The following is a 14,087-nucleotide window of genomic DNA, read 5'->3' as shown; positions in this document are numbered from 1 at the left end:
ACCTCAGACTCGAGAACAACGTGGGCTTTGGGACTGGCAATTCTTGGGGTAGGGGTCGCGAAACTGATACTAAACTTCCCCAGGACACAGACCCACAGAGAGGTCAAATCGCCGGCCCGCGGCCGTAAGAGGGGAGCTGGGATGTGAAGCCAGAGCTCCAGGCTGACGCTCCTGCGCCCTTTAACTCGCCCTTCCCGGGACGTCTCCGCCGCTGTGAGCCTGGCCTCGGTTGCTTCTGGAACCTCCGCAGTTCCCGCTTGCGCACCTCCGGGGTTTAGTCTCGGGCGCCGCGCGAGCAGACGCAGGGAACCCCGAACGCGGGACGACCACCGGGCAACTCCTCCCACGCGTCGGGGCCCGTGGGACCCGCGGTGCAGTCGCAGGACACCCATTTCCCACGCGCGGCCGGGCGATGCTAGGCCGTTGCCATGGAGATCGGTAATGGAGCCGCCTATACGCCGGAGAAACTACAACACCCAGAAGGCCCCGCGCGAGCGCAGCGGCGCGCATTGGGCCGCTGAGAGGCTAGAGGGCTGGACTTCCGGCGTGTGGGACTGTCACTTCACTGCCGGGCTTCAGACCACACCGGCTATCCTCGCAGGGGCAGGCGGGGTCGGGGCCGGTTGTCTAGGAGGTCCTGGGGGCCAGAGGCGGGGCCGGCGAGGAAGGTACTAGCGAAGGGCCGCTTCGTGCCCCCGCCCGTGCACGCGTCGTGACCGCCGGCCGATGGCCCCGCCCCCCGAGCCTCGGTTTCTCCGAGTGTAGCGTGGGCGGCCTGTGGGGCTGTCGGGCCGGGAGCCGCAGCCACGTGCTCTCCCGCCCCCGCGGCAGCCGCCGACGCCGCGTCCGGGTCGTCGATCGCCTTGGACTGTCGGGGAGACTGAGGCCCGCAGCCGGCTGGGGGGCTGCGCGCGGGCAACGGCGGAGCCCGAGCCGCCCCGGTCTCCGCCCTCCCAACCGCAGGATCCGGCGGCGGCGCTGACAGGCCGGGCGCCGGCGAGTCGAGGGGCCCTCCTCGCGTGGACCTCGCCCCGCTGCGGGAGCGACTCTGCCTGGACGGCCTCCCCGGGCTCTTTTCCTTCTCGCTGTCCCGGGGCGGGCGGAGGGGTGCGGCCCAAGCCCCGGCGTCCGCGTCGGAGAGGCGGGCACGTGTGTGACCCCGACTTCTGGCCCCCACGCGAGTGAGGTAGTGAAGGAAGCTCCAGGGGAGGCCCGCACGTACAAAAGCTGGGAGGGGAAACTGAGCCTGGGTGGTTCTGGGACGAGCGTCCTCTGCGTGGAGCTTGGCGGGAGGAGATGTGTGTTCCTGAAATGGCAGGCTGGGGGACTGGGGCTTACCGGAGGGCGTCGAGAGCCAGGGAAGGTTTTGAACAGAATCAAGCATCCTCTAGTTGGGATTTCAAAAACCCATACCGCCGTTTGCTGCGTGGGGGCGTCGGTGTGAAGGGAAGAGGCTACTGCCACAGTCCGGTGCGCGGTGATGGCGCCGGGACCAGATGGGGCGGCGGTGGGCGGAGGCGATTGAGTTCCGGCTGCGTCTGCTGATGCGTCAGGTGTGGGGTGTGAGCGAGTGTTGTGACTGAAGAGCCGGCCCGTGTTCTTCAGCCTGAGCACCTAGAAAACTGGAGCTGCCGGAGACAGAAAGGAGAATTTGAAGCGAAAGCAGCTTTCTTTCAGGGGAACGATAAGGAGTCTGGGAAGTCCCAGAGTGGAGGAGTCACTGGACCTCACGTTGTTGGTGTTCTGGGCCAAAACAGTGGCTAGGAATTGGACTGAGGAGGGGGTGATCTCATGGACTGGGCCAGGGATGGGCAGTTAGGGCTTGAAGGTGAGAAGTGTGCCTGGGGGTGCCCGGGGCTGTCAGGGCAAGTATGTGGCAGGGGTTAGGGAGGGGAGGGTGGCCGCAGAGTGGAAAGAAATTGAGGGGGCGCTGCTGGGAAGGAAGGAAGGGATTGACTCCTGTGTGTTCACCAGGTCCTTGGGGCCACTGCCGTGTGGTGGCTGGTAGGGATCATTCAGTCCCTCAGGCTGGAGGAGCAGCCTGGAACTGCCAGGCAAGCGCAACAGAGGGGTGTCCCAGGGAGGCATGCCTTGGGGGTCCATAGCTGGGACTTAGACAGTTGCTTCTTACTAGAGCATGTCTGGGGAGGCTCCTGAGTGCTCATGCTGAGTTACTAGTGGACACCTGGGGTTGCCCTTGGTGGCAGCCAGCCCAGGACCCAGGGTTTGCTCTGACTTGCTTATGCAGAGTGGCCACTGGGGAAGCCAAGGTGGCATATGTGAGCCAGACAGGGAGGGTGGAGGGAGGGGCCCAGACAGGTGAAGGAAGTGCCATCTGAAGACAGCCCTGGGGCAGAACCCAGGGAAGGAGGATGAGTGGCCAAGGGACATCAGGGAAGGTAACCATCGGAGGGCAGCTTGGTCCTGGGTCACACAGCTTAGTAAGGCTTAGACCTTGTATATCTCCCCGTGCTTGCTGTTGTAGGGACCGATGGCCTTCGAGGATGTGGCCGTGTACTTCTCCCAGGAGGAGTGGGGGCTCCTGGACACAGCGCAGAGGGCCCTGTACCGCCATGTGATGCTGGAAAACTTCGCACTTGTGGCCTCACTGGGTAAGGCCCTGGGTCCTCTGTGGAAAGCACAGCTGGTGGTAGGCCATACCAGGACGGCACCCTCATGTCCCTGGCGGCCGGTGAGCAGACCCATACCTCTGGCCTGGACCCCAGAGACATGCAGTCTGGATGGCTCAACCACTCACCGTGTCCCTCTGGCTGTGGCCTCTCCATGCCTGGGCTCAGTCCCCTTCCTCTGGAGCTGGGGACACAGTTGCTGCTCCCGGGACCCATGTCCTGTTCCTGTCAGCCCTTTGCCATGATACCATCTTCAGGTCCTCCTGGTTGCACAGATGACATCATCTTTTTCCATGAAGCCCTGACTCCTGCCCTCTGTTGGGAGGTGGGTGCTCCTGAGCTGAGGCTGGCCTCTCACCTGCTCCTCCTCCTCAAAGGGCTCTCCACCTCCCGACCTCGTGTGGTCGTCCAACTTGAGCGTGGTGAGGAGCCCTGGATTCCCAGTGGGATGACCTGGACCCTGGCCGGGAACACCCACAGGAGGCACAACCCCGGTGAGTGGGAGCTCAGGGTGGGTGAACTCGGGACCAACCTGTGTCCAAGCGTCTGGACCCCCTTCCTGGCCCCCCAGACACACCCTCCTCTCCTGGAGGCTGCAGCCTTAGCTGCCCTTGAAGGAAGAGCTTTAAGGGCACAGGAGCTGGGTTCACACAGAAGGTCGCCCCAGGCCATGCTGAGACCTGCTCAGAGTCCTACATTCAGCTAGACTGTGTGGCCTCAAACCCTCCACGTGTAGCTGCCACATTTGTGGGGTCAGTGCTTCTCCTCTTTGTTCACCTGTTTGTGTTCATCAAGTGGTTTTTTTTTTTTTTGAGACAGAGTCTCACTTTGTTGTCCAGGCTAGAGTGAGTGCCGTGGCGTCAGCCTAGCTCACAGCAACCTCAGACTCCTGAGCTCAAGTGATCCTACTGCCTCAGCCTCCCACATAGCTGGAACTACAGGCATGCGCCACCATGCCCGGCTGATTTTTTCTATGTATATTAGTTGGCCAATTAATTTCTTTCTATTTATAGTAGAGACGGGGTCTCGCTCTTGCTCAGGCTGGTCTCCTGACCTTGGAGCTCCTGACCTTGAGCGATCCACCCGCCTCAGCCTCCCAGAGTGCTAGGATTACAGGCGTGAGCCACCGCCCCCGGCCATCAAGTGTTTCTTGTGAGCAGGCCCATTCCAGGTACTGTAGACCCAGCCTCGGCCAGGACGCTCCTGGTCCTGCCCTCGTGGGGCCGACTGGGCCAGGGAGAGGCAGTGGGTAAGCAGGAATCGTGAGTACAGTCTACCGTGTTAGATGGAGGTCAGTGCAAGGAGCAAAAGCAGGCTGGGGAGGGGGTGCCTGAGAGAGGAGCACTGGGGAGCAGGGAGCGAGCCCTGGGAAGGGGAGGAGCAGCCCGCGCAGAGGCGTGGGTGGCATACGGCAGCTGCTCAGTTTTCCTCACCCCCACCTGCGAGTGTCCCTGGGCTGGTGCCTAGATGGTGGGAGCCCCTGACACAGTGAGCGCCACACTTGGCAGGGCAGATGCTTTCCTAGGTCCCACACCACCTCCCGCACAGTGGGAGAGCCCTCGGCCTCTGCTTTTGCCCTAAGCTTCTACTCCCCGCCCGTGGGGTCCCTCTTACCTGCCACTCAGCCTGCCTTGGTCACCTCCTGGTCAGGATATCCCACGTAACCACCGTTTCTCTGCCTTCAGGCTCCTGGTGTTTGGCAGAGGATAGAGATGTTTCTGGAGAAGCAGCATCGCCAGGGGCCTTACCGGGTAGCCCCCCTGGAATGGCTACTAGGGTCTTCCCTGTTGTTGGTGCCTGCCACAGTGCAAAAAGCCTGGAGGGACAGTGGGGTGCTTCCCCATCACAGGAGCGAAAACCCACGGGGGTGTCGATGATCTACTGGGAGAGGCTCTTGCTCGGCTCGGGCACCGGCCAGGCAAGCGTTAGCCTGCGGCTGACGTCCCCGCTGAGGCCTCTCGAGGGCGGCGGGTCCATGGAGAAGGCCCGCACAGGCCGCCCTCTGCCAGGGATGCAGCCCACGGTGCCCAAGCGGCGGAAGCCATACGTGGGGAACGCCCCTGGGAGAGCCTTCCGGAGCGTCCCTGACGTGGCGTCTGTTAGCACTAGGCAGGAGCACGGCATGAGCGTGGCTTGGCGTGAGCCTCAGAGACTCCCCAGCGACCAGGGGCCCCGAACCTGGGAGGAACTGGGCGAGGCTCCCCACGCTGGCCCTGGCCTCCCGGGAGAGAAGCCTTTCGAATGCAGGGCGTGCAGCAAAGTGTTCGTGAAGAGCTCAGACCTCCTCAAGCACCTGCGCACCCACACCGGGGAGCGGCCCTACGAGTGTGCCCAGTGCGGCAAGGCCTTCAGCCAGACGTCGCACCTGACGCAGCACCAGCGCATCCACAGTGGCGAGACGCCCTACGCGTGCACCGCGTGCGGCAAGGCCTTCAGGCACAGCTCCTCGCTGGTGCGGCACCAGCGCATCCACACGGCCGAGAAGTCCTTCCGCTGCGGCGAGTGCGGCAAGGCCTTCAGCCACGGCTCCAACCTCAGCCAGCACCGCAAGATCCACGCGGGCGGGCGGCCCTACGCCTGTGGGCAGTGCGGCCGCCGCTTCTGCCGCAACTCTCACCTCATCCAGCACGAGCGAACGCACACGGGGGAGAAGCCCTACGCCTGCGCGCTGTGCGGTGCTGCCTTCAGCCAGGGCTCCTCGCTCTTTTTGCACCAGCGTGTACACACTGGGGAGAAGCCCTTCTCCTGCGCGCAGTGTGGCCGGGCCTTCAGCCGCAGCTCCAACCTCACACAGCACCAGCTGCTGCACACTGGGGAGCGGCCCTTCCGCTGCGCAGACTGCGGCAAGGCCTTCGCTAAGGGCGCTGTGCTGCTGAGCCACCAGCGCATCCACACCGGGGAGAAGCCCTTTGTGTGTGCACAGTGCGGGCGCGCCTTCCGGGAGCGCCCGGCCCTCTTCCACCACCAGAGGATCCATACTGGGGAGAAATCCGGCAGGCCATCGCCAGCCTGCGCCCCCAGACCAGGCTTCCATCGTGGCCATCATCGAATGGTGCGGCGAGGAGGGACGCAGAGCTCTCTCCCGACTAGGGCCCAGCATCAATCCCGAAGGCAGCCAAGGCCTGAGGCCACAGCCCCGCCCTTCCCCAGCCTTCTGTGAATGTCTGCCTCACTTAGAGAGCCCATGTCTTCTGCAAATCCACAGTCAGGGGAAGCCCTGTGCATTTGAGTCAGAGAGGAGGGAGATCCTTTTGCTGTGTTTCCACTTGCACGTAGTGACAGGATTTGGCACTTCAGACCCAGCTTATACCTCCATGCCCAAAGAGGTCACACTGCAGAAAGATCAGGAGTAGGACACAGCGGCTGGGACTCTGGCAGGCCAAGACTGTAGTCAGAACCAGTGCGAGGGCGACAGGAGCAGCCCTGCACCTTGGTGACACCTCATGTGTATTATGACAGCGGCTGCGAAGGTGAGGAGGGGAAATGCGGGCATGCGAGGGCAGGGAGGGCCAGAGAAGCTTCTGATGTCTGCACACAAACTGGCCACAGGACAGATACTGGGATATTCCCCCCAGGCCTCATTTCATCCAAGGATTCCTGGGGGCCATCCCAGCACACAGGAGGCTATGGGGCAGTGGAGTCAGGTTTGTTGCCTTGGAAAAGTGGCTGGGCTCTCAGTTTCAGCTTCTCCTCTGGAGACAGAAAGATCTGAGGCCACTGAGCATCATGTTGGCAGACACTCTCAAATTCCTAATAAGGCCAGGATGTGTTTGCTGCAAACTCTTGCTCTGAGTGCTGGTTAGTTTCTCCTATACCCCTGTGAGGGGGCTTCTGTGGCTGGCATCCCTACTTCGAAGCGAGGAAACAGGCACACAGAGGGGAGGAGAATTGCCCATGGCAGACAGCAGAGCCAGGACTGAAACTCAGGTGGACTGGCCAAGCATCACATCTGGGGCTGTGCTCTAGCCTGCCAGGTGTGAGGGCCTGGCCTGGCTCCCCACACATAGCCAACTTGGGCTGTGGAAGCCTCAGAGGAAGATGTGACTCTCAGCTTTGGAAACACAGATCCAGGGAGATGGTTCTCCAGTGGTGCTTGTACACATTCTTCTGCAAGCCTCAGCATGGGCCACGTCCTGCCACTTACCCTTGTTACCAATTTTGACATTATAAGGAGCTTTTACATTTGAGTGACAGTAACGACTTCAGAGGAGAAAAGAGTAGTGCTCATTTTGCTGAGCTTGGTTGCCATGTGCCCTCCTGTTCTCTCTCTCAATTGCAGGGTTGACAAAGAACTGAATAGGAAGGAGTTCCCATTACCTAAAGTTGTGGTCCTCAACCCCTGGACTGTGGACCAGTGCCATTCTGTGGCCTATTGGGAGCTGGGCTGTGTGGTGGGAGGCGGGTGGTGGTCGAGCAAGGCTGCATCTGTGTTTGCAGCTGCTCCCCATGCCTGGCATCACCGTTTGTTTGCCTCCTGTCAGATCATTAGCAGCAGAATTCGATTGTCATAGGAGCACAAACCCTACTGTGGGCTACATGCATGTGAGGGAGCTAGCTTTCGAGCTCCTTGTGAGAGTCTGGTGCCTGATGATGTAGGGTGGAGGTGGGGTGGTGGTGCTGGCACCAGGGAGCAGTGGCAAGTGCAGATTGTCATTGGCGGAGAGGTTTGACTACAGAATGTGGTGTCCTTAGGTCATCTTGGGACTCCCCTACCCTGTCTGTGGAGGCTTGTGTTCTATGAAACCTGTTCCTGATGCCAAAAACGTTGGGGACTGCTGACCTAAGGCCTTGTGTGATGCCTTCCTGCGACCCAACCACCACCATGTAATGCCTGCAGATGGTATGGCTAGAAGGGTGGAAAGGGGGGTGAGTCTTATCCCAGTTTGCTTCCTGTGGGCTTCAGTAGACCAGACCTCCTCCCTACTTGGGGAGCCTTACCTCCTAGGAGATTCATGGTCTTTTTATCAGTAAAAAAATTAGCATTTACAACTTGGAATAGACATGTAGTTACCTGAACAGCAGCACCTCCACCCTCTCATCCTTCTTTCCTGACTCCAGGGCATGTTTGGACTTTTTTTTTTTTTTTTTTTTTTTTTTGAGACAGAGTCTCGCTTTCTTGCCCAGGCTAGAGTGAGTGCCGTGGCGTCAGCCTAGCTCACAGCAACCTCAAACTCCTGGACTCAGGCGATCCTCCTGCCTCAGCTTCCCGAGTAGCTGGGACTACAGGCACGAGCCACCATGCCCGGCTAATTTTTATATTATATATATTAGTTGGCCAATTAATTTCTTTCTGTTTTTATGGTAGAGACGGGGTCTTGCTCAGGCTGGTTTTGAACTCCTGACCTTGAGCAATCCGCCCGCCTCGGCCTCCCAGAGTGCTAGGATTACAGGCGTGAGCCACCACGCCCGGCTGCATGTTTGGATTTTAATAAGAGTTTGAAGAGGCTCCATAATTATTAAAAGTTTGTTTTCTTTTTTTTTTTTTACCATGTTTCCCTGAAAATAAGACCTACCCATAAAATAAGCCCTAGCAGGATTTTTAAGCATTTGCGCAATAGAAGCCCCACCCCGAAAATAAGCCCTAGTGATGGGCATGGCCACGCAGTGCATCTGCACAACCCACGCATGTCGTCGAGGAGCGGGAAAGAAGACGAGCAGCCCTTCTCATCTGCCCCATGAGAGCTCTATGGCTCGACATGAGAAACTGGGGCCAATGGGTCTAAAGGAAATAGAGTCACAAGAAATTCAGGATGGAATTCGGGGTTTGGAGAGTTATGATGTTCCAGAAGAAGATGACTTAACTATATTTGAATAAATGTAGATGGTTGTACTGTACTTTAAAAAAAAAAAAATCCCCTGAAAATAAGCTCTAGGGTGTCTTCTTGAGTAAAAACAAATATAAGACCCTGTCTTATTTTTGGGGAAACACGGGAGAGCCTGGCTCCTCAGGGGAGGCAGCAAAAAGTGGCAATACTCCCTCCGCCCAGCTGAGAGGCCAATTCTAGATGCCAAACAAGCAGTTCTGTGGTCTGCAATTATACCCTCAGGGAGCAGGGATGAGGCAGGAAGCCTCAGCTCATCAGAAGCTGGGAGGCAAATAGGACAAGTGACATGACAGCCTCACAGCAGAGATGAGGCCTTACAGCAGGTCCTTGTGAGCCTCACATTCTCTCCTGTTCCGAGAGGATCACAAGGCATTCTGCTAAGAATCAAGCAAGCTGTGGTTCAAACCTATGCCTGCATGGTCAACGTGGCTACATGGGAGGTTATATGGCACGGTGGAATGGTTCCTCTACACGATTGTCACTCTCATTGAATGTCAGCTCCATGGGATGGGGGAGTCCTTATGTATTTTGTCCTCTGATGGATCATTCCACTGCCCAACACACGGTAGGTGCTCAAACAGTGCGGGTTAAATAAGTGAATATGTGTGAGATACTTGCTTGAGGTAGCAGGATACAGAGCATTTCAGTCACCCTCAAAGTCCCCTGTGCCTCTGTGCAGTCAATACTTCTAATCTCTGCTCCAACAGGAAACTGGTTAAGAAGCTAGGTTCAAATCTATCTAAACTTTTTATCAATATGCGTTAGTTTTGATTCTTCTGGAATTTTTAACAGTTGGAATCATAGTACAAACTCTTCTGTGTCTTGTTTATTTTGTTCAACCTTTTGTTCATAATTAGAGTTATCCATGTTGTTGCAAGTTCCTTTTTATTGCTGAGTAGTGTTCCATTGTATGGATGGATATAGCACAGTTGATTTTTCTATTCTCCTGTTGTTGGATATTTGAGTTGTTTTCAGATTTTAGCCACGAAATGAAATCACTGTGAACATTTGTATAACATTTTTGTTTGGACATAGAGTTTTTTGTGTGTTTTTTTGAGACAGAGCCTCACTGTGTTGCCCAGGCTAGAGTGCTGTGGCATCAGCCTCGCTCACAGCAACCTCAAACTCCAGGGCTCAAGCTATTCTGCTGCAGCCTCCCGAGTAGGTGGGACTACAGGCATGCACCACCATGCCCAGCTAATTTTTTCTAATTCTAGTTTGGGTAATTTCTTTCTATTTATACTAGAGACAGAGTCTCGCTCTTGCTCAAGCTGGTCTCGAACTCCTGAGCTTAAGCAATCCTCCCGCCTCGGCCTCCCAGAGTACTAGGATTACAGGCATGAGCCACCACGCCCAGCCTGGACATAGGTTTTAATTTTTCTTAGGTAAAAACTAGAAATAAAATTCCTGTCTCTTACAAGTATAAGTTTAACTTTATAAGAAATTGACAAACTATTTTCCAAAGTTGTACTATTTACATTCCCATCAGCAATGTATGAGTGTCCCAGTGACTCCACACTAGGTAGCACTTAAAACATTTTTAAATTATTATTTTTAATTGTGATAAAGTACACATAACATAAAATTTGCCATCTTAACCTTTTTAAAGCATACCATTCTGTGGTATTAAGTACATTCACATGTTATGAACCATCACCACTGTCTACCTCTAGAGCTCTTTTCATCTTGATACTCAGTACCCATTAAACATTAAATCCCACCCCCCATTCCTTGACAACTGCCATTCTACTTTCACTATGAATTTGACTACTCTAAGTACCTCATATTGTTATAGCAAAACCAGACCGGGAAACAAACGAGAGTCATACTAGAGTACTGCAAAACAGGCTTTTATTTACGCTAGTGGGCTCAGAGGGGTCTTGTGTCCAGATTCTGAGTCCGAACAAAGAGCATAGCAGTCTTTTATACATTTTGTTTAGGGAGGGAGAGGGGCAATGTGATATCTTTAGCAGGGCAGGGACTCGAGCAACCTTAGTTTCAGGTACAGAGTTTCTATAGAATTTTTTCCTGTCTTATCATAGCAGAATCTGCTGCAAGCAGGAACTTAATGGGAGATTGCAAGAGTTAGAGCTGTTAGGGGAGTGAGCAGGAGTGTTTACAGAAGCGAGAGTTACAGCTGTTAGGGAAGGCAGCCAGAGAGTTATGACTGTTTAGATAAGACTACAGGGTATAGCCTGGGGAATGGAGATTTTTACTTCAATATAAGGGAAATCATTTTCCAACACTTTAATTTTAGCTATTTTAGTGTGTGTAGTGGGACCTCACTGTGGCTTTAATTTTCATTTCTCTGATGATCACGGATGTTGAAAGGTGTTTGTTTCTGGAAAATTCTCAGTCATTAGTTGAAAAGTTTCTCTTTGGCTCCATTCTCTCTCTCTCTTTTCTTTATGCTTACTAACACAACATCCATTCTTCATCTCTTCCTGGTATCCAATTAAGTATACATTATAGCTTTTGGAATTGTTCCACAGTTCTTGGATGTCTGTTTACCTTTTCTTTTTGTCTTCTTTTTTTTATTTTGCATTTCAGCTTTGAACTTTCTGTTGATCTAATTTCAAGCTCACTGATTATTTCTTTGGCTGGGTTGAGTCTACTGATGGAAGGATTCTTCATTTCTTTTTCTTTTTTTTTTTTTTTGAGACAGAGTCTTGCTTTGTTGCCCAGGCTAGAGTGAGTGCTGTGGCGTCAGCCTAGCTCACAGCAACCTCAAACTCCTGGGCTCACGCAATCCTCCTGCCTCAGCCTCCCGAGTAGCTGGGACTACAGGCATGCGCCACCACGCCCGGCTAATTTTTTCTATATATATTAGTGGGCCAATTAATTTGTTTCTATTTTTAGTAGAGACGGGGTCTGGCTCTTGCTCAGGCTGGTTTCGAACTCCTGACCTCCAGCAATCTGCCCGCCTTGGCCTCCCAGAGTGCTAGGATTACAGGCGTGAGCCACCGCGCCAGGCCCTTCATTTCTATTAGAGTGGTTTTCTAGCATTTTCTTTAGATATTTTTCTTACTTCCCATCAAAGAGCCCTAACAATGTTATTTTATTTTTTTTTAGAGACAGAGTCTCACTTTGTTGCCCAGGTTAGAGTGAGTGCTGTGGCATCAGCCTGGCTCACAGCAACCTCAATCTCCCGGGGCTCAGCGATCCTACTGCCTCAGCCTCCCAAGTAGCTGGGACTACAGGCATGCGCTACCATGCCTGGCTAATTTTTTGTATATATATTTTTAGTTGGTCAATTAATTTATTTCTATTTTTGGTAGAGACGGGGTCTCGCTCAGGCTGGTTTCGAACTCCTGACCTTGAGCAATCCGCCCGCCTCGGCCTCCCAAAGTGCTAGGATTACAGGCGTGAGCCACCATGCCCGGCCTAACAATGTTATTTTAAATTTCCTTTCTGAGCTGGGCGCAGTGGCTCACGCCTGTAATCCTAGCTCTGTGGGAGGCCGAGGCAGGCAGATCGTTTGAGTCCAGGAGTTCGAAACTAACCTGAGCAAGAGCGAGACCCTGTCTCTACTATAAATAGGAAGAAATTAATTGGCCAACTAATATATATAGAAAAAATTAGCTGAGCATGGTGGTGCATGCCTGTAGTCCCAGCTACTCGGGAGGCTGAGGCAGTAGGATCGCTAGAGCCCAGGAGTTTGAGGTTGCTGTGAGCTAGGCTGACGCCACGGCACTCACTCTAGCCTGGGCAACAAAGCGAGACTCTGTTTCAAAAAAAAAAAAAAAAAAAGATTTCCTTTCTGATAATTCCAACATCTGTGTCATACTCAGTCTGGTTATGATGATGGATTTGCCTTCAGATTGTTTTTTCTTGGCTTTTGGCAGACCTTGTCATTTTGTTGTTGAAAGCCAGCCATGTAGTATTACATAATAGAAACTAAGATAAACAGATTGTTTGTGTGAGGATTTGTGGTAATATAGCTAGGAGTTGGGTTGTATTTAATGTTTGCTATGGCTATGGTGCTAGAGACTTGAAATTCTTCTAGTGCCCTTGTTTGTGTCTCTTCTTTTGATTTTGGGCTTCAGTAAGTCCTCCTCGGAGACAGTCTGTGTTTTGTAGATCGTATAGCTACAATCCGCTGCTATTATGCTGGAGCCCTGTTGGTGTGGTGGTAAAGCATGGGGAGGGGGACATTCTATAATCTTCCAGTTAAATCTGTCTTTAGTGGGCCTATGTCTCGGGAGCATTTTCCCAGTGAAATAATTTGCTCCCAACTGCCTTCCCTGGCATTTTCTTAAAGCCCAGATCTAGGTTGACTATGTCCTGCATCCCTTAGGTGAGACAAGAAGGCTGGAAGGGCCAGGAATGGGAGGAATTTCCTTTTGCCAACTAGGATAAAGCTCTGGAAAAGCCTTTTCTTTGGAGTTTAGGTACTAGTTAGGGAGAAGGTACTGGGGCACTGGGTGTATTTCACAACTCTTGTTCTTTCCTTCTCCCTGCAAGAGCCACAGGGGAATCATTCTCAGATTTGGGGGGTTCCTGGAAGTAAAACCCACAGGAGTGTGGAGGCCCCCCTACACCGCAGTCCCCAGGAGTTTCACATCATTCTCGTCCATGCTCAGCCTCAGCAGCTAGCAAAATGACCATTTAGGTGTTTCTACCAGTTTTTTTTTTTTTTGGCATATTATAGGGGTACAGATTTTAAGGTTTCAATAAATGCCCACTTCCCCCCCTCCCCCCACAAGTCTGAGTCTCCAGCATGACCATCCCCCAGATGGTGCACATCTCACTCATTATGTATGTATATACCTGCCCCCCTCCCACCTGCCCAATACCCTATTGCTGTAGTACCTATGTGACCACTTAGGTGCTGTTCAGTTAATACCAATTTGCTGGTGAGTATATGTGGTGCTTGTTTTTCCATTCTTGGAAAACTTCACTTAATAGTATGGGTTCCAGCTCTAACCAGGAAAATATAAGATGAGCTATATCACCATTGTTTCTTAGAGCTGAATAGTAATCCATGGTATACATATACCACATTTTATTAATCCATTCTTGGATTGATGGGCACTTGGGCTGTTTCCACAGCCTTGCAATTATGAATTGTGCTGCTATAAACATTCGAGTGCAGGTGTCTTTTTTGTAGAGTGTCATTGGATCTTTTGGGTAGATGCCCAGCAATGGGATTGCTGGATCAAATGGTAGATTCACTTGTATCACTTTAAGGTATCTCCACATTGCTTTCCACAGAGGTTGAACTAGTTTTCAGTCCCACCAGCAGTGTAGGAGTGTTCCTCTCTCTCCGCCAGCATTTATTGTTTGGAGACTTTTTGATAAAGGCCATTCTCACTGGAGTTAAGTGATATCTCATTGTGGTTTTGATTTGCATTTCCCTGCTGATTAGAGATGTTGAGCATTTTTTCATATGTTTGTTGGCCATTCTTCTGTCTTCTTTAGAAAATTTTCTGTTCAAGTCCTTTGCCCACTTTTTAATAGGGTTATTTGATTTTTTCTTGCTGATTTTCATGAGTTCTAAGTATATTCTAGTTATCAGTCCCTTATCGGATGCATAGGATGCAAAAATTTTCTCCCATTCTGTAGGTTGTCTGTTTACTTTCATGACTATCTCTTTGGCTGTGCAGAAGCTTTGTAGTTTGATCATGTCCCA

General features: G+C 52.9%; 1 protein-coding gene across 2 annotated transcripts; it reads left to right on the top strand.

Annotated features, from left to right (window-relative positions):
* The first annotated feature begins 579 nt into the window (after positions 1-579).
* Positions 580-11,547, top strand: LOC142861131 (uncharacterized). 2 transcript variants are annotated; one of them, XM_075993324.1, is made up of 4 exons: positions 580-668; positions 2,486-2,612; positions 3,008-3,124; positions 4,316-11,547. In XM_075993324.1, exons 2-4 carry the CDS (start codon positions 2,492-2,494, stop codon positions 5,788-5,790), a joined length of 1,713 nt encoding a protein of 570 aa, XP_075849439.1. In that variant the 5' UTR covers positions 580-668; positions 2,486-2,491; the 3' UTR covers positions 5,791-11,547. The 2 variants fall into 2 exon arrangements, with proteins under 2 accessions (XP_075849439.1, XP_075849440.1); XM_075993325.1 differs by lacking the exon at positions 580-668 and adding an exon at positions 1,088-1,186.
* The last annotated feature ends 2,540 nt before the right edge of the window (positions 11,548-14,087 follow it).

Source organism: Microcebus murinus, chromosome 16 (assembly GCF_040939455.1).
Source record: "Microcebus murinus isolate Inina chromosome 16, M.murinus_Inina_mat1.0, whole genome shotgun sequence".
In the NCBI taxonomy this organism is placed as follows: Eukaryota; Metazoa; Chordata; class Mammalia; order Primates; family Cheirogaleidae; genus Microcebus; species Microcebus murinus.
This window is presented reverse-complemented; position numbering and strand designations above follow the sequence as displayed.

What these genes read in the sequence shown, in the direction of transcription:
- LOC142861131 (XM_075993324.1), top strand. Translation starts at nt 2,492, where the DNA reads ATGGCCTTCGAGGATGTGGCCGTGTACTTCTCCCAGGAGGAGTGGGGG. An exon ending in CGCACTTGTGGCCTCACTGG is followed by an intron (nt 2,613 to 3,007) that starts GTAAGGCCCTGG and finishes TCCTCCTCAAAG; the next exon opens with GGCTCTCCACCTCCCGACCT. An exon ending in CCACAGGAGGCACAACCCCG is followed by an intron (nt 3,125 to 4,315) that starts GTGAGTGGGAGC and finishes CTCTGCCTTCAG; the next exon opens with GCTCCTGGTGTTTGGCAGAG.